The sequence below is a fragment of the Bufo gargarizans genome, chromosome 6 (assembly GCF_014858855.1).
Source record: "Bufo gargarizans isolate SCDJY-AF-19 chromosome 6, ASM1485885v1, whole genome shotgun sequence".
Classification (NCBI taxonomy): domain Eukaryota; kingdom Metazoa; phylum Chordata; class Amphibia; order Anura; family Bufonidae; genus Bufo; species Bufo gargarizans.
In genome coordinates this window covers 294,971,875-294,997,752 of record NC_058085.1, presented here as the reverse complement: position 1 = coordinate 294,997,752, position 25,878 = coordinate 294,971,875, and the positions used below count along the sequence as shown (strand labels likewise).

General features: G+C 44.0%; 1 protein-coding gene across 1 annotated transcript in view; it reads left to right on the top strand.

Annotated features, from left to right (window-relative positions):
- The first annotated feature begins 4,231 nt into the window (after positions 1-4,231).
- The window catches only part of CABCOCO1 (ciliary associated calcium binding coiled-coil 1), a 92,581-nt gene continuing 70,934 nt past the window's right edge, over positions 4,232-25,878 (top strand). The window contains exons 1-3 of the mRNA XM_044300110.1: positions 4,232-4,285; positions 9,834-9,940; positions 24,128-24,297. Coding sequence (XP_044156045.1) covers positions 4,250-4,285; positions 9,834-9,940; positions 24,128-24,297 — 313 coding nt within the window. The 5' untranslated portion in view covers positions 4,232-4,249. The remainder of the gene's footprint in view (positions 4,286-9,833; positions 9,941-24,127; positions 24,298-25,878) is intronic.

Genomic DNA, 25,878 nt, shown 5'->3' with positions numbered 1-25,878 from the left:
GGGTACCACAGTCGGTTTTTTATCACGCGCGTGCAAAACACATTGCACCCGCGCGATAAAAACTGAACCTCGGAACGCAATCGCAGTCAAAACTGACTGCAATTCCGTACCTAATCGCGCGGGTTTGCCGCAATACACCGGGACGCATCCGGACCTAATCCGGACACGCCCGTGTGAACCCAGCCTTAGAAGTTTAGAAGCAAATCTTGAAATTTTTCAGAAATTTTCAAAAACCCAATTTTTAGGGACCAGTTCAGGTCTGAAGTCACTTTGCGAGGCTTACATAATAGAAACCACCCAAAAATGACCCCATTCTATAAACTACACCCCTCAAGGTATTCAAAACTGATTTTACAAACGTTGTTAACCCTTTAGGTGTTCCACAAGAATTAATGGAAAATAGAGATACAATTTCAAAATTTCACTTTTTGGGCAGATTTTCCATTTTAATAATTTTTTTCCAGTTACAAAGCAAGGATTAACAGCCAAACCAAATTCAATATTTATGGCCCTGATTCTGTAGATTACAGAAACACCCCATATGTGGTCGTAAACCGCTGTATGGGCACACGGCAGGGCGCAGAAGGAAAGGAATGCCATACGGTTTTTGGAAGGCAGGTTTCGCTGGACTGTTTTTTTTGACACCATGTCCCATTTGAAGCCCCTCTGATGCAACCCTAGAGTAGAAACTCCTTAAAAGTGACCCCATCTAAGAAACTACACCCCTCAAGCTATTCAAAACAGATTTTACAAACGTTGTTAACCCTTTAGGTGTTCCACAAGAGTTATTGGCAAATGGAGATGAAATTTCAGAATTTAAATTTTTTGCCAAATTTTCCATTTTAATCAATTTTTCCCAGTAACAAAGCAAGGGTTAACAGCCAAACAAAACTCAATATTTATGGCCCTGATTCTGTAGTTTACAAAAACACCCCATATATGGTCGTAAACCGCTGTACGGGCACACGGCAGGGCGCAGAAGGAAAGGAATGCCATACGGCTTTTGGAAGGCAGATTTTGCTGGACTGGTTCTTTTGACACCATGTCCCATTTGAAGCCCCCCTGATGCACCCCTAGAATAGAAACACCCAAAAATTGGCCCCATTTTAGAAACTACGGGATAGGGCGGCAATATTGTTGGTACCCGTTTAGGGTACATATGATTTTTGGTTGCTCTATATTACACTTTTTGTGAGGCAAGATAGCAAGAAATAGCTGTTTTGGCACCGTTTTTATTTTTTGTTATTTACAACATTCATCTGACAGGTTAGATCATGTGATATTTTTATAGACCAGGTTGTTACAGATGCAGCGATACATAATATGTATACAATTTTCTTATTTATGTAAGTTTTACACAATGTTTTCTTTTTTTAAGCAAAAAAAAAATCATGTTTTAGGCGATTACCTTGTGTAGGGTATCATTTTTGCGGGATGAGATGAAGGTTTAATTGGCACTATTTTGGGGTGCATATTACTTTTTGATCGCTTGCTATTACACTTTTTGTGATGTAAGGTGAAAAAAAATGGTTTATTTAGCACAGTTTTTATTTTTTATTTTTTAGGTGTTCATCTGAGGGGTTAGGTCATATGATATTTTTATAGAGCTGGTCGATACGAACGCGCCGATACCAAATATGTATACTTTTTTTTTATTTATGTAAGTTTTACACAATAACAGCTTTTTTCAAACAAAATAAATGATGTTTTAGTGTCTCCATATTCTAAGCCATAGTTTTTTTTTGGGGGGGCGATTGTCTCAGGTAGGGGCTCATTTTTTGAAGGATGAGGTTAGATGGGTACTATTTTGGTGGGCAAACGCCTTTTTGATCGCTTGCTGTTGTACTTTTTGTGATGTAAGGTGACAAAAAAATGGTTTATTTAGCACATTTCTTTTTTTTTACGGTGTTCATCTGAGGAGTTAGGTCATGTGATATATTTATAGAGCTGGTCGATACAGACACGGCGATACCTAATACGTTTACTTTTTTTTCCCCCTATTTGTTACCAATTTTTTTTTAACTTTATTTGGGGAAAATTACATTTTTGTTTATTTTTACTTGAAACGTAATTTTTTGGGGGGGAAAACTTTATTTTTTTCACTTTTTTTTCACTTTATTTTTTGTCCCACTTTGGGACTTGAACTTTGGGGGGTCTAATCCTTTACAATGCATTCCAATACTTCTGTATTGAAATGCATTGGCTGTATGAGTAATACTGTGTGTATTACTCATACAGCTTCCGGCCTGTGAGATCCAGGGGGCTGGATCTCACAGGCTCATCACCGGAAGGCAGCACGATGCCTTCCTTAGACATCTCGCTGCCTTCAATGCCATCGGGTCCCCCCTACAGCCACATAGGGGCCCGATGGCACCGCCTGCCGGCGCCGCAACCGCAGGTAAAATCCGCAAACCGCAGGTCTTAATTGACCTGCGTTTTGCGGCGATCGCCGATACGGGGGGGTCACATGACCCCCCCGGTGTTGTGACAGGATGCCAGCTGAATGATTTTAGCGGGCATCCTGTTCCTATTAACCCCCGCCGCACCGCAATGTACTTTGAAACTTAGGACGTGTTGGTACGTCCTAAGTCCTTAAGAGGTTAAAGAGTGGGTTTTGGAAATATTTTTAACAATTTTAAGGCCCCTTTCACACGGGCAAGAATTCTGTGCGGGTGCAATGCGTGAGGTGAACGCATTGCACCCGCACTGAATACGGACCCATTCACTTCAATGGGGCTGTGTACATGAGCGGTGATTTTCACACATAACTGGTGCGTTGTGTGAAAATTGCAGCAAGCTCTTTATTTTCACGCAACGCAGGCCCCTTAGACGTGAATGGGGCTGCATGAAAATCGCAAGCATCCGCAAGCAAGTGCGGATGCGGTGCGATTTTCACTCATGGTTGCTAGGAGACGATCGTGATGGGGACCCGATCTTTATTATTTTCCCTTATAACATGGTTATAAGGGAAAATAATAGCATTCTTAATACAGAATGCTTAGTAAAATAGTGATGGAGGGGTTAAAAAATAAAAAAAACAATTACTAAACTCATCCTCATCCACTTGAATCCAGCCTGGCATGTCTTCTTTCTTTTTTGATGAAAAGGACCCGTTGTGACCTCACTGCGCTCTTCACATGGTCCGTCACATGGCCAATTGGACCGTGTGATGGACCATGTGATGAACGCAGTGACGTCATCAAAGGTCCTTTAACCAGGTCCTGAAGAAAGTAGAAAGAACAGGAGATCCGCTACGCGGTCAAGTGAATGGGGTGAGTTAAATTTGTTTATTATTTTTAACCCCTCAATCGACATTTTACTAATCATTCTGTATTAAGAATGCTATTATTTTCCCTTATAACAATGTTATAAGGGAAAATAATAAAATCTACACAACACCGATACTTCGGGTCTGGGTACCAAACATGCCGATCTTTCTCACGCGCGTGCAAAACGCATTAAACCGCTTTGCACTCGCATGGAAAAATCACGCATTTTCCCGCAACGCACCTTGTCGCAACGCCCGTGTGAAAGAGGCCTAAGAATTGTTTCTAAAATTCTAAGCCTTCTAATGTCCTAAAAAAATTTAATGACAGTTACAAAATGATGCCAACATAAAGTAGACATATGGGGAATGTTAAGTAATAAATATTTTATGAGGTATCACTTTCTGTTTTAAAATAAGAGAAATTGAAATTTTGAAGGTTGCACATTTTTCTACATTTTGGGTCATTTTTTTTTCCATAATATAAAGGTGAAATATATTGACTCAAACTTATGACGATCATGAAGTACAATGTGTCACGAGAAAACAATCTCAGAATGGCTTGGATAATTAAAAGTGTTCCAAAGTTATTACCACTTAATGTGACGAGTCAGATTTGCAAAAAATGTCCAGGGCAGGAGGGTGAAAACTCACCAGGGATAGAAGGGGTTAATAAAAAGATTTGTTTATTTATTTATAGGATTTATTTATTATTTGTTTATTTTGAAAGGATATCTTATTTAAAAGAAAACAAACCATAAAAGTAGCAGGATTTGTAGAAATACGGCAGCTAACAAGTCGGACAATGTCCCTCAGCCATCCAGGACCGGTCATGCCCCTTCTGCATCTTCATGACACCGGGCAGGGCAGCCACAAGCAGGGACAGTTCCAGTCTATACCTGGAGTAACGCGGCTCGTCACGTGACCAGTCACGTGGGCGGCGCCGTCTGGTCACTGTTGGCAACAGAACGCTAAACCGGGAACATGGCGACGCAGGAGGAGAACGTGACCGAGGGGCAGGTAATGCTCGTCTGTGACGGCTGCTGTCGGATCGTCTTCAGATATATTATAAAACTGTTGCCCGTGTGTGTCTTTATTCTTAGAGGATTGCACCTCACCCCATAATCTGCAGGAGATGCTGGAGTTTGTGACCCATCATCTGATGAGCTGTAGAATTATGTTTGTATCTCTACTTAGTTTTCTCTGAAGTAAGGGCTTATTCACACATTGCAGACCAAGAACTTGCTTTTTGTCACCACAGGCCCACAATGCAGCCACACTGGAGCGGTTTTATTGCACGTTTTTTTCCTTTTTTTTTTATGTTTTCTGCCACAAATGTTGTTATTCTGCTTAAAGGGACTCTGTCACCACTTTCTAACCCCCACTTTTTTAACTATCGTTTTATTCATGGTGCCCTTCTGATTACAGTTGTCATCTTATATGTTAGATCTGCGGTGCCGTTTAGGTAAAAAATCGATTTATATCACCTGTCAATCAGCTAGATAAGGTGCCCAGGGCGTTCCTCTCCTCTTGAATCTGCCGCCTGCCGCCGCCGCCGTTGGTGCCCAGCTCCTCCCCCGGTCTCGTCAGCGCTGCCTCAAACAACACAGATCCGCCTCCGGCTCTCCCTCAATGCCCCCTCCTTTTTTTCGGAAATCTCGCCCGTGCGTACGCATCCTTTCGGCATCATCGCTCTAAGTTCGCGTTATGCGCATGCGCGAGAAAAGGATGCGTACGCACGGGCGCAGGCCTGTGCGCACACGCGAGATTTCCGAAAAAAAGGAGGGGGCATTGAGGGAGAGCCGGAGGCGGATCTGTGTTGTTTGAGGCAGCGCTGACGAGACCGGGGGAGGAGCTGGGCACCAACGGCGGCGGCGGCAGGCGGCAGATTCAAGAGGAGAGGAACGCCCTGGGCACCTTATCTAGCTGATTGACAGGTGATATAAATCGATTTTTTACCTAAACGGCACCGCAGATCTAACATATAAGATGACAACTGTAATCAGAAGGGCACCATGAATAAAACGATAGTTAAAAAAGTGGGGGTTAGAAAGTGGTGACAGAGTCCCTTTAAATAAACCTCCACTCCCCCGCCCCCCCCCACCAAAAAAAAAAAAAAAAGTGCAACTGAACCGCAGCATGTGAATGAACCACATATTCTGTTCACTGCTGTGATTGGTTTCTAATATGTGAATTTTGAAGCAGATTTAACCCTTTACAATGCAATGTATAAATCTTCAATAAATACAGAAGAGATCTAGGGGGCATGCTGTCTGTTGGCAAACCTGTAGTGTACCCTGTAAGGCTGAGTTCACGTCAGCATTCAGCCTTTCCATTCTCCTGCTCCGTTATAGGAGCAGGAGAATGGAAAGGACGGATTCGGCACATAACTGAGCCGAACAGAGCCTACGGACCCCATAGACTATAATGGGGTCAGTTTCCGCTCAGAAGATGATTTTGGAGCGGAGACAAAAGTTGTGCATAAGTTCTGCGCGGAAACCTAACGGACCCCATTATAGTCTATCAGTTCGGCTCAGATTCTCCTGCTCCTATAACAGAGCAGGAGAACGGAAAGGCTGAACAGCCCCTGTTGATGAATGAAGGGGATGAAGTGGCAGTCCATTGTACTGACGAGGCTAGCGTTGTATGAAACAGGCCCTTCGTTAGAAGAGTAATGGACAAGAGCCTAATCCAGAAAACCATGGAGCAGGTGAAAGAAAATTTCCTGGCTGTGGTCACAATGACCAAAGAGAGGTGGCTGCCTGATGATGACTGGGCCACAGATAAGGCCCAATGACCAGGCCACAGACCGGGACTACAATAAAATCACTGGGCAGGTCTATGACACCGACCAAAGTGGCCGGTGAGACACTGAGCTGCAGGAGGGTGAAGCAGCACCAGGGTTATTCCTGCCAGGCAGGCTCGGACTGGCCCACAGGGGAACAGGTGAAGCCCCCAGAGGGCTCCTGATAAATGTGGGCCCCCAGTCCTCCAGCACAGCATCTCAACCAGCTTGTATCCATATAGAAAACTGGGTTGATTTTTTAAGAAAACCAGTATCCTTTTTCCCCAGGGACCTGCTTTCTCAAAGATTTTGCAGGGACCCCTATAATCCATCATCTTGAGCCATTTATTGCTGCCTACTGCTATGTGAACAAGTAGTATTTGCAGGTACAGTAGCTGTACAGTGAGCCCCCATCATTTTCAGTCAAGACAGTGTACGCTGCTGGCCTGCATTATCCCCTATGGCAGTGGTTCTCAACCTTTCTAAAGCCGTGACCCCTTAATACAGTTCCTCATGTTGTGGTGACCCCCAACCATTAAATTTTTTTCCTTGCTACGTCATAACTAATTTTGCTTCTGTTATGAATTGTAATGTAAATATCTGATATGCAGGATGTATGCCAGTCTATTACAAGGTGTTAGGTAGTTCTGTAATTGGCGCTGTGTTGTGGGGGATCTGTGGAGGGCGCTGTGTTGTGGGGGATCTGTGGAGGGCGCTGTGTTGTGGGGGATCTGTGGAGGGCGCTGTGTTGTGGGGGATCTGTGGAGGGCGCTGTGTTGTGGGGGATCTGTGGAGGGCGCTGTGTTGTGGGGGATCTGTGGAGGACGCTGTTATATGGGGGATCTGTGGAGGACGCTGTTATATGGGGGATCTGTGGAGGACGCTGTTATGGGGGATCTGTGGAGGACGCTGTTATATGGGGGATCTGTGGAGGACGCTGTTATATGGGGGATCTGTGGAGGACGCTGTTATATGGGGGATCTGTGGAGGACGCTGTTATATGGGGGATCTGTGGAGGACGCTGTTCTGGGGGGATCTGTGGAGGACGCTGTTCTGGGGGGATCTGTGGAGGACGCTGTTCTGGGGGGATCTGTGGAGGACGCTGTTCTGGGGGGATCTGTGGAGGACGCTGTTCTGGGGGGATCTGTGGAGGACGCTGTTCTGGGGGGATCTGTGGAGGACGCTGTTCTGGGGGGATCTGTGGAGGACGCTGTTCTGGGGGGATCTGTGGAGGACGCTGTTCTGGGGGGATCTGTGGAGGACGCTGTTCTGGGGGGATCTGTGGAGGACGCTGTTCTGGGGGGATCTGTGGAGGACGCTGTTCTGGGGGATCTGTGGAGGACGCTGTTCTGGGGGATCTGTGGAGGACGCTGTTCTGGGGGATCTGTGGAGGACGCTGTTCTGGGGGATCTGTGGAGGACACTTATGGGGGACCTGTGGATGGCACTGTTATGGGGTGGATCTGTGGCGTACGCTGTTATAGGGGATGTGTGCTATGACACATAGGGCCATGAGGGGGGCCAGCATAAGACATATAGCATCTTATGCTGGTCCCCCTCATGGCCCTATGTGTCCCCTCATGTGTCCTAAACTGCGCACATAACTGTCTTTGCGTGTAAAGTATGTTACTCCTGTGTGAAACAATCTCTCTCCTATTTGTAGCGTTATACTACCCTACCTCGTGAGATTTCCCTACCTCCTGTCTTCCTGTTGCACTGCTAATGACGTGAGGAGGCATTCCTGAGTTTTGACGATCTGCGCATGCGCAAACCGACAGAAAATCTCAGCGGAGTTCAGCTTTACACCGGGACACTGCGCATGCGCAGGAGAGCCTTAAGTAGGGAAATATTACGGCCCAGTGCGCAAGCGCGGCTAACTCCGGCCGGCGCATGCGCAGTGTCCCGGTGTGAAGCTGAACTCCGCTGAGATTTTCCATAAACTGTCGGTTTGCGCATGCACAGATCGTCAAAACTCAGGAACGCCTCCTCACGTCATTAGCAGTGTGACGGAAATCTCACGAAGTAGGGTAATGTAATGCTACAATCGTGCAGCTCTAATAGGAAGCCTCAGGCGACCCCCTGGAAAGGGCCGATCGACCCCCAAAGGGGTCGCGACCCCTTGGTTGAGAACCGCTGCCCTATGGGGTTGTGGGAGTGACTTGAGATGAGCGAATTGATTCCCACAAAGTGGAATTTGATCCGAATTTCAGGATAAACTCGATTCGCCTAGAAGCCAAATTTCCTTGTGCTTCGTGTCAGCGAATCGATTTAACCTGAAATAGTGTAAAAAACCCCAAAAAAATCACACTTACCTCCATTTGCTCGCGACGGGCCTGCCAGCCTCCATCTTGATTGAAGATCTCGGCCGAAATCCCTTGCGTGGTGACAGCCGGCGTGATGACGTAATCTGGCTCTGCGCAAGATTTCGCTCCAGATCTTTAAGCAAGATGGTGGCAGCCGGCCCGTCGCAATCAAATGGAGGCGGTAAGATTGATGACATTTCTTTTTAATGTTAATTTATGTAGTTCATGTATGAACGCGGCTTCTGAGGGGTACAATGATGGGGGGGTGGCACTATCGCTGCTCCCTGTCATTGCACCTGCTACTTACAAAAAAAGCGCTTCATGACGAAGTTATTCATCACAAAGCCAATTTTTTTGTAAAATTCGGCGAATCGGCTGAATCGAACTTTTCATAAATTCGCTCATCTCTAGGAGTGACAGATGGCCCAGGTAGTGACAAGCTGCAAGATACCCCAACCAAGACACCAACTATGTGGCTGTCTTGTCATTTACATAAACTTATGTGGGCTGTGTGACTGATGGGACTGTCTCCTACATGGATGGTGGCGTTTATATGGACTGTTTTAATGGTCCCTATTAGCGGGAAGAACTGATATGTGTAAATATGGCCACCATCTTGTAGGGAATGGACTAATAAATATAAGTGTGGTTATGATCGCCTCCATATGAGAGACTGCTAACCCTTTGACTGTAAGACCTGTTGCATTGTTGAACTGTTTATGTGATGTTATAAGTGATGTGCCCTCTTGTGAAGAGAAGACATATATAATATGTACAGTAAAAACTTAGGGTCCATTCACACATCCATGTGTGTTTTGCGGATCTACATAACACGGACACTGGCAATGTGCGTTCCGCATTTTGCGGACCGCATATCGGCCGCACTTAATAATAAATGCCTAATCTTGTTGCGGACAAGAATAGGACATGTTCTATTTTTTGGGGGAACGGAATTGCCGGCCCGGAAGTGCGGATCCGCAATTCCGGATCCGCTACAGCACATCGTGCGGCCCCATAGAAATGAATGGGTCCACAATTCCGTTCCGAAAAATGCAGAACAGAATTGCGGACGTGTCAATGGAGCCTTAAAGAGGTTGTTTGACCTTGGAGCCAAGCACCTCATTGGTCCTAAACTGTATCCCTTAACCTAAAAAATGACTCACTGCGGTCCTGTCGCTACTCCATTCCCAACAGGTTCCGGTTCCCGCAGTAACTGCAATTGCATCTCAAGTGTTGAGTCCGCCTACCATTTTCTGTACCATCAAAAGGACCTGGGGTTGCACGTCCGTCTCCCACAACTCTTATACCCTAAACTCATGAATGGGATTTTCTAACACTCCATTCATATGCATGATACTATACTCAGTAAGAAATCATCCCCTCCCCATTTTCATTTTGGCCTTGGTGTTTTCATTTAGTATTCTTTGTTTTTGTCTCTTGGATTTTTATTCAAGTGAAAGTTGTTTTCTCTTCTTGGTCAGGATGAAGTCCCTGCAGAGCAGCTGGAGAATTTTTCAATACGAGAGTTCCTGTCTCCTTCACAAATAAAGGCTCTTATGGAGGTTGAAGATGTGGATGAAATACAAAGGTATAAATCTTTGCTATATTTGTTATGTAACCAATAAAAATTGTTATTAGTAATCTCCTTAAAAGGGTTCTCCAGTCCTAGAATGAACTTTTTTATCTTCATAGTACTCCAAAAACTGTACTTTTGCCGTATAGACCTGTTTTTCATGTCATCATGTTGCAGTGATGGCAAAAAAAAAAAACTGGGAAAGGAAAGCGCTGACATGAAGAACAAGTATATGGAGCAAAAATAACCAGTGTTTGGGGTACTTTAAAGGGAGTCTGTCACCTACTTTGAGCGTTTTACACTGCTCATACCTGCCCTCCTCTCCTAATTCATCCTCCTTCTCTGGCTTAGATCTCGTGCGTGTGCCCATCACCTCTTGGTCCGTGCATGTGCACTGCTCTGCCCACTATGCGCAGAGGCACTGATCTTAACAGTGCACATGTGCAGGCCCGGTGTTGACCGGCGCGCGCACAAGATCTAAGCCAGAGGAGGAGGATGAATTAGGAGAGGAGGGCAGGTCAGAGGACCCCAAGGGGAGCAGTTATGCCAACATATCAGAGAGGGGCCTGGGCACTTATGGCCATAACACCGCCCCTGGGGATTTGCGGAACCTAATCTGCATATCTTTATAAAGTGTTTTCTTCAGCTTGTGGACGAGGGAAAGACACAATACAGGTACTATTTTTAGGTTGGGCAACTGTGCTATAACGTGATATGAGCGATCTAAAACGAATGACCCACATGTGTTTAATGAATTTGTAACTGCGACTTTAAAAAAAATTATTATATCTCTCGTCTTTCACTCCACCCTCCCCACTTTATTTAAAGGGGTTGTGGCAAGGGTAGGAAGTGAGCGTGGTCAGCTACCCCAACAAATTTATCTTTATTTATGAAGCCAGTGGCTAACCACCATGTTATAAGGGAAAATAATAATTATCGGGTCCCCATCCCATTCGTCACCTAGAAACCATGCGTGAAAATCGCACCACATCCGCAGTTGCTTGCGGATGCTTGAGATTTTCACACAGCACCATTCACTTCTATGGGGCCTGCCTTGCATAAAAAACGCACAATATAAAGCATGCTGCGATTTTTACGCAACGCACAAGTGATGCGTGAAAATCACCGCCCATGTGCACAGCCCCATAAAAATGAATGGGTCCGGATTCAGTGCGGGTGCAATGCGTTCACCTGGGCATAACATTTTCAATAGATGGTTCCGCAAAAACGGAACGGATACGGAAGACATACGGATGCATTCTGTTTTTTTGCGGAACCATTGACTTGAATGAAGCCACGGAAAGTGATTTGCAGCCAATAATAGAACATGTTATATCTTTAAACGGAACGGAAATATGTAAATACGGAAACGGAATGCATACGGAGTACCTTCCGTTGTTTTTGAGGGCCCATTGAAGTGAATGGTTCCGCATACGGGCCGCAAATGGAACACAAAAAAAACAAATGGAAAAAAAATACGGTCGTGTGCAGGAGGCCTAAGGCCTTTTGCACATGATCGTATGGTTTAGCGGTCCGTTTTAAATGGAGCAGTTTTTCAGTTTCATTTTTTTCCGTAGTGTTTCCGTTCCGCTTCCGTTCCGTTTTGCCGTTCCGTTTTTCCGTTTGGTTTCCGCTTGTGAACGGAAGCATGCAATAATGTTTAGACAGTAAGCAGGGGTGTATCTATCACAAGGCAAACAAGGCATTTGCCTAGGGCGGCACTTGCCAATGGGGCGGCAAAATGCCTTGTTTGCTTAGTGATAGTTACACAATATGCTAAATATTTGTATTGCTCCTTGTCCGATCTGATTCTTCACTATGCAAGCGGCATCGCCGGCGCCGCATAGTGAAGGAATTGAAAGACTTACTTCCGCCTCCTCCTGACTTCTTCCCGACCTCCCCTGCCTTTTGCGTCCACACGTTGCCGTCCAAGTGCAGAATGGATCCTGCACACGGTCACCGTGAACACTGAGGCCAGGCCCCGGCCACCAATGCACTGATCCCTGAACCTGCTGTCTTCAAAAACTGTAAGTACTTAAATTACAGTAATTCACAAAAAATCTATTACTTAGTTGTTTTATGGGGTAAGGGGGTTGGGACCCGTTGAGTGGTTAGAGGGGGGAGAAGGGGTGGGTCAAATTTACATTAGGGGGGTGCCCGAGTTTAGTCTCGCCTAGGGCAGCACAAAACCAAGATACACCACTGACAGTAAGTACATAAAAAAATTGGGCTGGGCATACAATTTTCAATATATGGTTCCGCAAAAACGGAACGGATATGGAAGACATACCGATGCATTCCGTATACATTCAGTTTTTTTTTTTATTTGCAGAACCATTGACTTGAATAGAGCCACGGAACGTGATTTGCGGGCAATAATTGGACATGATCTATCTTTGAACGGAACGAAAATACGGAAACGGAATGCATACGGAGTACCTTCCGTTGTTTTTGCGGACCTATTGAAGTAAATGGTTGTGCATGTGGACCACAAAGGGAATCCGCATAAACGGAATGGAAGCAGAAAAACTAAATGTTCGTGTGCAAGAGGCCTAAGGCTGTATTACACTGATTTTTGGGCCGATAATCGCTAACGAGCGTTCGTAGGGACATTTGCTAGCGATCATTTTGCAGTGTAATACTGCCGCCGATTGCCCGATGATTGCTTGCTTAAAAATGAGAGTTTGCCGACGGCAAATCGTGGTCTCCAGTGGCGTAGTCAGGGGGAGGGGGCAGAGGGGGCCACGGCCCCCCCTACATCACGCTGTGCCCCCCCAACTGAGCGGCTGCAGCCGGGCACAGGGAGATGAGCACTAGTCATCTGCCTGTGCTGCGGCGGGGCAGGGGAGGGAGAGGCATGTCCCTTCCCCTTCCTCTAATAGGCTGCAGGCACTTGGCCGGCCATCGCATCACTGACATGGAGGTAAGTATAAGTTTTTTTTTTTTTTTGTTTTTTTTTACAATAGTTTTACAGGCACATTAGGTGGGCTCTTGTTACTGGAACATGATGGGGGGACTTATTACTGGCACATGATGGGGGGACTTATTACTGGCACATGATGGGGGGCTCATTACTGGCACATGATGGGGGGCTTATTACTGGGACATGATGGGGGGCTTATTACTGGGACATGATGGGGGCTTATTACTGGGACATGATGGGGGGCTTATTACTGGCACATGATGGGGGGCTTATTACTGGCACATGATGGGGGCTTATTACTGGCACATGATGGGGGCTTATTACTGGCATATAATGGGGGCACTTATTACTGGCACATTATTGGCGGGCACTATAGGGGCATCTACTGAGGCCACAAAGAAGGGGTATTTTATGTATTTTATATGGGGGGCTCTGTACAGTAGCATTTTATACTGGGACACATTATGGTGGGTACTATGGGGAAGGGGGGAGAGGAGTACTATGGAGTAATCTACGGGCACTAAGAAGGGGTATTTTATACTTGCAAATTATGGGGGACACTGAGGGCATCTACTGGGGCACAATATATGGGGCATTTTATACTGGTACATTATGGGGGGCACTAGGAGGAAGGGGGAGAGGAGTACTATGGGGGCATTTACTGAGGGCACTATATAGGGGTATTTTATACGGGCACATTATGGGGACATTAGCTCAACTGGAGGCATTTCACATTATAAGGAAAATTATTTCTACTGGGGGGGGGGGGGGGCATTATGGTGGGCTTTATTACTCCCCCATGGTTTGAGATCCCCAGCCTCTCCCTCCCTATACAGTATACCTCTACACTGTGCCCCACAATATACAGTATACCTCTACACTGTGCCCCACAATATACAGTATACCTCTACACTGTGCCCCACAATATACAGTATACCTCTACACTGTGCCCCACACATACAGTATACCTCTACACTGTGCCCCACAATATACAGTATACCTCTACACTGTACCCCACAATATATAGTATACCTTTACACTGTGCCCCACAATATACAGTATACCTCTACACTGTGCCCCACAATATACAGTATACCTTTACACTGTACCCCACAATATACAGTATACCTCTGGAATGTGCCCCACAATATACAGTATACCTCTACACTGTGCCCTACAATATACAGTATACCTCTACACTGTGCCCCACAATATACAGTATACCTCTACACTGTGTCCCACAATATACAGTATACCTCTACACTGTGCCCCACAATATACAGTATGCCTCTACACTGTGCCACACAATATACAGTATACCTCTACACTGTGCCACACAATATACAGTATACCTTTACACTGTGCCACACAATATACAGTATACCTCTACACTGTACCCCACAATATACAGTATACCTCTACACTGTACCCCACAATATACAGTATACCTCTGGACTGTGCAACACAATATACAGTATACCTCTACACTGTGCCACACAATATACAGTATACCTCTACACTGTGGAGTCTGTTCTAAAAGCACCCTTGTTCTGTGGCGGCGTACAGAAAATAATCTGGAAGTGCCCCTCCCGAGACCAGGCTCTAGATCAGCCACTGGACCGCTCACAGGAGTGTAAATTTCTTCTAAACTGTAATCTGTATCCTCTGACCAGCAGAAATCAGCGCTCGCTCGATAACAACTAGTACCTGGCCCTGTTACTGAAGCTAGCCGAGTGGTGTAAGGTTAAGGTACTAGTAGAGATGAGCGGCCGCTTAATCCTGATTTAAAATTAAACTTACTGCAGGATATGGATTACAGTTTAGAAATGTCAAATGTACACTCCTGTGAGTGGCGGGGAGGGAGATCTGTGGATGACACTGTTATAGGGAGGGGGATCTGTGGATGACACTGTTATAGGGAGGGGGATCTGTGGATGACACTGTTATAGGGAGGGGGATCTGTGGATGACACTGTTATAGGGAGGGGGATCTGTGGATGACACTGTTATGGAGGGGGAAATGGGGATGACACAAATAGCGTAAGATGCTATATACGGTATGTGTCATCCACAGATCCCCCTCCCTATAAAAGTGTCATCCACAGGCAGCTAGGACATGTTGAAATCAGAGTGATTTTTATTTTATTTTTTTAAACCACAGACAGCAGGACTTTTCTTCCCTGTTGCGGTTTTAGGTATTGGGTAAAGTATCACAGCATTTCTAAGCATACTTGTGTAAATGTATAGTTGTTATAGCTGCCCCCCCAAAATTTGAAAGCTAGAGACGTCTAATTACGGTCTGCCGTCGGCAAACCACTTGACAGCATGGGGACAAGCGATGGTATAAGCAATTGCTCCTCCCCATGCTGAGGAGAACATAGCTGCATGTAATAGCAGCTGTTTCCTCAGCTAGCTAGCAAGCGATTGCCAGGAGGGAACCCTTCCCTCCCGACAATCGCTTGCTCAATCGGTATGTATAATACAGGCTTTAAAGTCTCTGTGTGTATCAAATCCGTAAGGATCACTGTATTGATGGATACTCCTTTAATTGACAAAGATATGCATGGGCAGTGACATCTACGAGAAAGAATCTGGAATGTGTTCATGAAGCCTGACAGACACTGAGGAATGACTGCTGGAGGTTTATGATCATCTAGTACATAATCCATAATTTATATAGTGTCTAGAGAAGCTTTCAAAAACCCAGAGCTTTGGGCACTTTATTGTGCCGGGAGCAGTTACAGCTCTGCTCATCTCATCATGCTTTATTTAGTTGTTGCACTTGATTTCATATGGTTGGATCTAACATGTTCATATTTGTTTAGTTTAACTTTAAATGAAATGTGTCATCAGAAAATTACCAATTGTTTAAATCACGTTTTTATGTTAAGCGTAGTTTGTTAGAGATTTTTTATTTTTTTTTATTTTCAGTCCCAATGTCTACATTAATAAATGTATATAATCCTGCAATTGTCACACTGGTCACTAGGTCTAATAAAAGGTCATGATTTCCTGTTCAGTACAGGTAACTTTTCAGTAGCTATCTCATTATTGCCACAGGTAGAATTACAATGACAAGTAACACCTCTATACAGATAACACAAGGACCACCATTTACAATAGGTGATATCACATCTTATCTGCTACCTCCTGACTTATGCACAGGTCACACAGCATGCCTAAAAAACTATCCCATAGAGTCAATGACGTCCCCTCCTTCTAGTGTGTCTATGGTCCGTGTAGCTGCTCTCAAAAGATAGGAAGTCTTAACATACTTTAGCCTAGTGACCAGTGTGAAAATTGAAGGATTATATACAATTTTGTAAAATATAGATAATGACATGGAAACATAAAAAAAAAAAAAAAAAATCACCCAAAAAAGTTTAACATAAAAACAAAGTGATTTTCTGATAACACATTCCTTTTAAATGTAATAAAACCATCCAGACTCTCATAGAATCCCGGATTGTAATGAACTACCCAACGGCCTTATTGAATCTAAACTATGTCATCTACTACAACAACAAAATATTGTGTAAGGCTACATGCACACGACCGTATGTGTTTTGCGGTCCGCAAATTGCAGATCCGCAAAAAAAACTGATGACATCCGTATGCCATCCGTTTTGTTTTTTGCGGATCCATTGTAACAATGCCTAAAGCGGACAAGAATAGGACATGTTCTATTTTTTTTTTTTTGCGGGGCTACGGAACGGACATACTGTTGCCGACAGCACACGGTGTGCTGTCCGCATTTTTTGCTGACCCATTGAAATGAATGAGTCTGCATCCTAGCCGCAAAAAAAACGGTACGGAAACAAACAATGTTCGTGTGCATGTAGCTTAAAGCTGGCCATATATATTCAATGGGAATCACCTGAACCTGCAGAGTTTGGTGCATTCGTCCACCATCTAATGTGTATAGTGGCCTCCTGACTCTCTCCCCCAACCGCTGATGTTGGCATGGATAAGGATCCATTGGAATCACTTGCTCCTTTCTTTTGCTAGCGGGGTGTTAAAGAGCACCTGTCAGTAGGATCAGTTCTCCTGATTAAAATGATACTTGTCTTGTGAAAATCAGTTGCAGTATTTCAAAAAGACTTTTATTCTTTATGAAAATGAGGCCTTTAGTTCGGGGGGGGGGGTGGGGGGGGCTAGCCTCTCAGTGTAGCTCAGCTCCTCAGTTTTCTAGTGCTGGCCCCACCCTTCAGTGCTCCAAAGCCCTCATTTACATAAAAAATAAAGTCTTTTTTTTAAGGAACGCAACAACCAATTTTCTCAAGACAGGTATCATTTTAATCAGCAGGATTAACCCTACCCAGCAGCCTGCCTAGTTTAGTAGGTTTGATCTTTAAACCACTACTGTACGAGTCTGACATGCCAATACCTTTTAAATCCCAAATGTATGTATAGAGGAGGTGACCATTTCGCATATGTTTAGCCAGTAGATGAGAGGAACCTGCAGCCCCAGCTGTGTTGAATAACACAGTCATCTGTATTTTTCAGTACATAAAATACCATGCAGTGGGCATTTTCTTAAGGGCAATCAGTAGCAGACATTTTCATCTGTGTAGGCCTGGCCATACATTTGGTGGGACCATCTCAAAGTGTCCAGGCGAATTTCGAACACTGTGTGAATTTAGCCTTTCTAAGTTTGGCATAACACACTCCTCCTACTTGAATAGCTGTTTCAGGAGGCCTTAGAGGTGGCAGCCATAGATTCAACGTTACTACCATTATCTACCATGATATATACTGTACAATTTCAACTGACTTTTTTTGTTGCCATCCATGAATTTCATTCCATTGCCTGCTGCACTCTCCTAAATGGACTAGACATCTAACTGTAGTTCAGGTAAGGCCTGCTGAGACAATCACTGGCCTTAGCTCTGACCCTCCTCAACCAGCAATTGGCTGATTAGACCCTTCTCTGCACTTGTGGAGTGTCGGCGTTCGGTACTGTAGGGGTACACAGTAACTGAACTGGTCCGATATCTGCACAGTAGAGGATGGATCGGGGAAAAGCCTAGAAAGTAGTCATGTCAGTAAATCGCGTGACCACTACCATCCTGCTACCCATGGACGGGACGACCTAGGCCATAGACGGGCAGCCAGGGCCTTCTGACCAGCCACTGAGGGGATATACCAGCATTCCACCTCAGTGTGCTATAGCATGCAGTTTATTGGCATTTATGAAAAATTGTTAGGAAGTGTCCAACCCCTTAAAAGGGATTGTCTCACTTCAGCAAATGGCATTTATGTATCATGTAGAGAAAGTTGAAGGACATCTGTTAACAGATCTGTACCTGTGACACTGGCTGACGTGTTACATGTGCGCTTGGCAGCTGAAGACATCTGTGTTGGTGCCATGTTCATATGTGCCCGCTGTGTTACTGGGGGTGTGTCTCTGCCCTGTCTCACACTGTCCAATCAGTGTTTCTTGTGTCAGACTGTGTAACGACACACCCCTTTGACAAGAAGAATATTGATTTCCATGAATGGCCTATGACTGTTTATATTGTCCTTTTTGAGGTCTGTAATACAGGCATACAACTCGTATGTCGTATTTAGCCTTCTGTATTCATTTTTACTGAAAAAGCCAAAATGACATTCCATAAAGATAAAGTTGAAATATGGATGCATACTCTAAAGTCATTTTTAAACCTTTATTTAAATGAATCTCCGAGCTCTCCACTAATAATTATGTGTAGTATAATGATTTCATTGAATGAATCATGTTGATAAGGGAAATTAAACTCCAGCTGCAGCCAGGCTTTAATAATGTTTAAGTCATAATTTATTAATGCAGCCAAATGTTTAGATATAGATTTTTATTTAGGTTACAATTTACATTTCATTGAAATGCCATCTTCACAAACAATACGCTCAGTAGTTTAATAAATGTCATATTCCTTTCATGTCCATTAAAGTCTTCCTCCAATTACATTGCTGCCAAATCAGTTTTAATGCTCTAAAATAGAGGAACTAGTGGCTGCGGAACAAAACTACGGATGCGGACAGCACACAGTGTGCTGTCCGCATATTTTACGGCCCCATTGAAATTAATGGGTCTGCACCTGTTCCGCAAAATTCATACGGTCATCTGAATAAGCCCTTACTACAGCCATTGCTGTAAATGGGTGTACATTTCTCTGTTGAGCGAGCCCCTGAGGAGCCGGTCCAGAGGATGAGAGTGGTAGTGGCCCTGATGAGATGTTGTGTCACAGTGTGCTCCCTCAAGCCGTTGCTCCCTGGGGTTCGGTATAGTGAATAAGTGATGTGATGGAACCAGGCAGAGATTATAGGACAAAGTACGTCTTTCTTTACTGAGTGCAACGACAAATAGCAGCAGTTCATACAAAATGCAATTTCTCCTCCCAGATAATGGGGTTTGGCGGCTGGCAATGGAGGAAAAGTTGACACTCAAAAGTTTCCCTTCCTTATGGCTGTGTTCTGGCAATTGTGGCTGTAGGTGTCCACTGTATGATGCAGGCTTCTAGCTATGCATGTATTGAAATCCAGTGGTGGTGTCTTTCCCACCACCTTGCAGCAGAGTCTTGATAGCTTGATTGTGTGATCACTCTACTGACACAAATACGCCATAGTTTACATATCATCTGTAGCCTAGGACTCTGCATGCTTTCTGGGGCAGTGTTCCTCCTAGATGAGCTGTCTCTTCGATCCTCAGGGCCTGGAGGAATCAGAGCTGAATTGCAGGCTTCCTCACTCTATACTTTCTTACTCTTCCCCTCCCTTGGCAGGAAGTCGGACCTGCCCACTCCTACTAAGAGGGGGAGAAATGGGTTGGTAATTCACATTCCTGTCTCCAGACACTGCCAACCGTACCCTATCTACATAGTAACATAGTACATAAGGCCAAAAAAAGACATTTGTCCATCCGGTTCGGCCTGTTATCCTGCAAGTTGATCCAGAGGAAGGCAAAAAAAAAAAACCTTGAGGTAGAAGCCAATTTTCCCCACTTTAGGGGAATTAAAAATTCCTTCCCGACTCCAATCAGGCAATCAGGATAACTCCCTGGATCAACGATCTCTCTCTAGTAGCTATAGCCAGTAATATTATTACGCTGTTGAACAATGTGTATAGTATGACATTACATTACCTTGCATTACACTACAAACCATTTACAATAGTAGTACCGCCATGTCTGGGATACTACACTTGTGTGACGTTCAGTCCCCTAAGTTATCAAGCAATGCTGCTATTATGGGGTGTGGGGAGTACTTTATTGGTATTCTATAAAGAACACTGTTTGTCACTATATATGGTAGTAAAACTAGCTTTGCTAGCATTAATTGTCTAAGAATAATTGTAGCTGCATTACAGCTTGCAAACAGATATTTAGATTATGATATGGTGAGGATTGTGTGCTTTCTCCATCTTACCTCTAGCAGTAAATAATGACATGCTAGCAACTGGGTTAGTGGTCTGGTTTCACAGAACAGAGCCTCAGAAGTGTGTAGGGAGAAGAAACTTCCCTCCAGCAGCAAGAAGTTAGGAAGCTGTTAGCCAGCCTCTCACAGCACTGGGTATGGAAAGAGAAGGTGTGCAGGGGGTACAACTGAAGGCGTAGCCAACAACGGCAGGCTGCAGTTAAATCATTTAATAGGGAAAGTTGTATAGGATGACAATGCCTGTTTATTAGGCTGTTTAATAGTTTGAGGTACAGATATGTAGAAGTAGTGGATAAGTAGAACGCCTACTAGACTGAGCTAGCAGAACCAATATATTCATATGAATTATCTCATCTACGGCCATACTTTTTTTCACAGTCCACTCTCTTTTTATCATAGACCTCTTGTGTGACCCACCCCTCCCCCATGAATGTCTGTTTCGATACTGGGGCTGAGTCTGATGGTGCAGCCTCCCCATGCTACGGTTAAAGTTTCTGGAGGACCGCTTTCCATATGTGGCTGTATCAAATGTTGATTGTTTAAAAGACTGCAAATGGAATTTCACCCACAACAGTCACCTTTCCTGGGTACCACTGCTGTCTCCCGTTACACAAATACCCGCAGAATTTATAATTGGGCTGAATTGTATAACAACCAGAGGGTCACAATAATAATATTATGACCCTTGTATCAACCCTGACAAGTAACAAATATATAGAAGTAGAAGCTCACTATTAGATGACAGGTATAAAATGATGATGGTAGAGGCATGATGGCTTAAATAGATGGAGAAGAGCAGGGGCGGACTGGGAACTTAAAGTGGCCCTGGAAAAAATACTAAAAGTGGCCCCGTTTTGTAGTTGGGTCCAAATTGATGGAAGGCAGGGCCAGCAATACCATATTGTGGCACATTATACCACCCCAACAGAGCCAAATTGCACAATGCATCATCAAATACTACCCCAGCAGCACAAAATACATCCCCAAAAACTTCTACTGGCCGGCCATAAGGAGGACCCAGGTGGCCCCCTGGACATCGGCCCACCGGGAAATTTCCCTGTAAGGTCCGTCTCTGGAGGAGAAGTCAGTCAGGTAATGAAACAGAGAGATGAAGATAACCAAGAATAGCAAACAAGCATTAACTGACCCTGATTGTAGCTTTCTCTGAAACTTTCTATAAATCTATCTTAACTAAAACTTAGCATAGCTGAACAAGGAAAGGCTGAAACAAAAAAATATATAAACTGCAAGAAAAAGGACTGGTTAGGAATACCCAGCCCGACTACACAAGGAACTGGATACTAGAAATACACAAGGATTTACTGAATAGAAATGCACTGGAAACCCATGGCTGATGCAAAACATTTTTAAAGAGAGGCTAAGGCTAGTTACTCACTAGCGTTTACCATCTCTGGCAGGCTGTCGGAGATGTCTGAATCCGGGACTGCCGGATGCTACATGGCCGCACCAGGCAAGCATGCTGAGATCTGGCTGTACAAGAACCGCTGCTTGCGGGTTTTTTCTTGCGGTTTTTGACATGCCGATTCTCAGCATATTTGCTGGGTTTCTGCTGGATTTACGCCAGTCCCTATTATAGTTATTGAGGCCAGATGATGATGCAATAGCTTACGGCAGTGGCGAATCCAGAGATCTCCTTGCTGGAACAGTCTGCCCGAGGTGGTAAATGTTAGTGTGAAACTAGCTTTACCAATCAGGAACTTATTCTAACTAAGCATGGCTGCAGTAGAGAGGTCAGCTGAGCCCCAGTGATGCATAACAACTGCCCCAAATAAGCAGCAACCCAATATTTTATTCACACTAGATCATAGAACACATATCAGATGTTGACAGTGTGACATTTTACCATTTCACAAAAAATAACTCATTTAGAACTTGATGGCCGTAACGCATCTAAAAAAAAAATTGGAATGGGCAGTACTAATAAAGAAGCACCTGGAGAAGCAATTTGCAACTTAAAGGTTAACTGTCATATATATATATATATTTTTTTTTACGTAATTGGATTGATCTGACTAAGTTTACCTTAGTTCCCTAGATAATACTTTTACTTATATATAGGTTTTGTATTACCTAGTAATTGCAGCATGTTCTTTCCTCCCCCAGGCATTTCAGTGGTGCGGCTAAAACAGCGTTGCTAGGTGGTCCTCTGTGTCCTATCTTCTATATACAGAAGACGGAGGACGTAGTAGTGGGCATTCCTGAACGCTGCGTGTGCGCTCCCGTCGGACCGGGATAGTGCCGATATTCGCGATAAAAATTAGCGATTAGATTATTTGCGATCAAAATTCGCTATTAGAATATTCGCAATCAACTACTCAGGAGGAAGAGGGCATATTTAAGTATGGAGAAAGACGATTGGTTGGGGTGAGGCTGCGCGTTCCCGAGGTGAGCCTAATTAAATCTGGGTAGTTAGGGAGGGAGGTCTTAGCCTCAGGGTAAGGGCATTTGCGGCCATGTTGAGAAGATAGTCAGAAAGAAGTCTTGTGAGGAGCAGTTGCTATGGACGGAATCTTATTAAACAAGTGGTATGTGAACACAATAATTAGTGATTATGGATTATCAACATAGCTGCAACAACATATATGAAAATTGAATTTTGTCACTCACTTGTACCAATTACAGTATCTACTCGCACATGACTCGGTATAAAAAGAGCATGTCTGAGAGGAAGAGTCTCCCAGAAGCAAAGATGCAAGGAAGTTCACCAATCTGCAAAAAACTGTCTAGAAATTATAGAACAATTTCATAAAAATGTTCCTCAACATAAAATTGCAAAGACTTTTACTATCCCACCATCTACAGTACATAATATCATAAAAAGATTCTGAGAATCTGTAGGAATCCATGTGCGCAAGGTCAATATTGAATGCTCGATATCCACAGGACCTCAGGCGGCACTGTATTAAAAACAGGTATGACTCAATACTGGAAACAAGAAAGCAATGTGTTCATTTTTTTGCCGATTGCCGCAAAATTCCAGTTGAAATGAATGGAAGGCCTAAAAACCACATTAAGTACACTAAAAAAAAAAATGACTCAATAGAAAACCGCATAATATTTTGATGAAGTATAAACATACACTAAAGCTTCCTACCAACTTTCCAGCACTGGTTGGGTGAATGTGGTCTACACAAACAACGTAGCCCAGTAGCCCAGTTAGCTACGCTGTTTCTGTAACTCCTGTAAGTTGCTGGAAACAGCATAGCTGGCTGTGCCACATTGTCTGCGTAGTTCCCATCCACTGCTGGGGGAATTATGGAAACAGTAGAGCACTGACTTCGGCAACTCCAGCCACCACTTACTATAGACTTCATGACCCATTTAGACAATTTCTGTAGGATTTGTAGCCAGCAATAAAGCTTGAAAAGCAAAAACAACAAAAAAAAAAATATGCACCAGGAGCATTTATCTAGATGCATTGGTTACCAGGATCTTGGCTTACCGAAAAAGGGCTGATCATAAAGGTGTGACTTTGTATCTTCAATATGTTTGTTCTAGGCACCTGGATGTTTTGCCAAATTGCCAGAGCCATTCTTTTCAGATGAGCACGGGGCAGTCCATGCATAAAACGGGCAAAGCCCTGTTCACATCTACACCATAGAGGTGTCCATCTTTTTTGCTTTTTGCTTGCGCTAATATATAACAATCGGTGATGAAGTCTGCAGACAGATGTGAATATGAAAATAGTAGTTACTAAATACATGTGTTAGGGGGAGAGATTGTTTTCAGGGAGGGGTGCACCAAATTTTTTGTATCAGGTTGTTGTGTATGCCTTATTTCTCTTTAGCACTTTGTGTTTATTGGAAAGATGTTTTCACATTACTTGTTTCTTCTTTATCTTTCTCAGGCTAATGGAAGGGTGTCTTAATGTTGAAGACCCTGAGATGAATTTGAAAGAAGCCGTCTTGGTAGATTATTATATGTCTGGATTCTGCTGGGGAAAAGACAGAAACTTTAACTTACAGCAGTTGAGCAGTTTAATGGGACTATTACATTTACTAATGGAAAATCTTCAAGGTAAATGCTTATTAGATGCAGTGTATATACTGAGATCTATTCATCAGGAAATGACATATATTTTATTAATCGTAGACTAAATAATTGGTATTACACCCCTGACGATAGCATATGGATAATATCTGGTGCTCTTTATACTGGATTATATATTATATACAAAGGACAGTGATATGTGCACCTTCCAGTGATGCTTTATGATCTATCTTGGGGATAGAAACAACTTTTTTCCTCCTCAAGATGAGAAGGGCTGGACACCCTTTTTTGGGCTGCAGTAAATCACACACATCCTGTCTGTACAGAAAATGCTGAAAAGATGTGATTATCTCTAATTGAACTATAGTTTTAAAAATCAGATACATATTTGTCCTCTTCTATATAGCTATTATTTATTCTAAATGTACCCAACATATATGTCCTTTTATGTCACCAGTTTTATGGTGTCCTAAGTAAGGGCTACATAAACTAGTGACAGCTCATAGCATTCCCCACCCACCTGCTGCTGATACATATGGAAACAACTGTCAATCATAGGCAAGTGGGCGAGGAGAGCCGTGAGCTCATGAATATGGGGACTCATTGGCATGTGCTAGAGCTGTTAGAACCTGAAAGCAGAAAACTGGTGACAGATAAATGTTATATTAATAATAATTCAGAATGAAAAACGAGTTACTTTTGTCAAGTACTTTCTGTTACAAAATTGTAAGAGATACTCTCTTTACTTTATTACAGTTGCGGCCCCTGGTAAAACTATATGGTAATGTGCACATCGACCGATGGCACATCCAGATTGTAAGATGTGCAATAGCACTCTAGATTAACGCCCACCACCTGGAAGCCTAAACGGTGTCTCCATCCGGCCCGTTGGAAATTTACTGGTACTACTCAGAGCAGATGCCACTTAAGCCCCCACAGTAGTAATCCTCCATTTCTAGTCCCAATCCCTACTTAGCCCCCACCTCCACTCACTGAAATTACTACTTTCTGCACGTCTGCTATTATCACTGCTCACTTAGCAGTGCTCAGAGACTGGACTGCCTCTCCTGTGGTGCTGCAGACAGTTGCTCTACACTGGAGTAGCGTTCAGTCTGATTAAGGCCTTGAGGAGGCATCGCCTGCATCAGCGCACACGCACCTAGCACTCTTCTTATAGGCCGCAGGCCTGAGACAGCCTACGTTTAGTGCGCAGCCAGTAACTGAGTGAATGCCATTCACTCTGTCTCAGACAGTGCAGTGTATACGTCCTGTTCAGTGAATCATTTAGCGAATGGCGATGGTGGGATGCGTGCAGTGTGTTACCTGCGACAGAGTGAATGGCATCGTCTGTAATTGTGCCTTGGCAGTGGGTTCTCCATTGCCCCTCCCACTTGTTACGGGTGCAAGACAGGAGATGTAGATGCTGTGGCCGGCGAATGGCGCTGGAGTCGGTAGCCAGGCCAATTGTAGAAAATAGACAAGTCTCTCTTTACTAAAGTGCAGAATGGGAGTTGTAGTACATCCAACAGTATCAAACACAGTTCCAAACAATTTACAGTGCAAATCTTCCCCGATAGTAATATGGATATGAGCTATAATGGGGGTTGT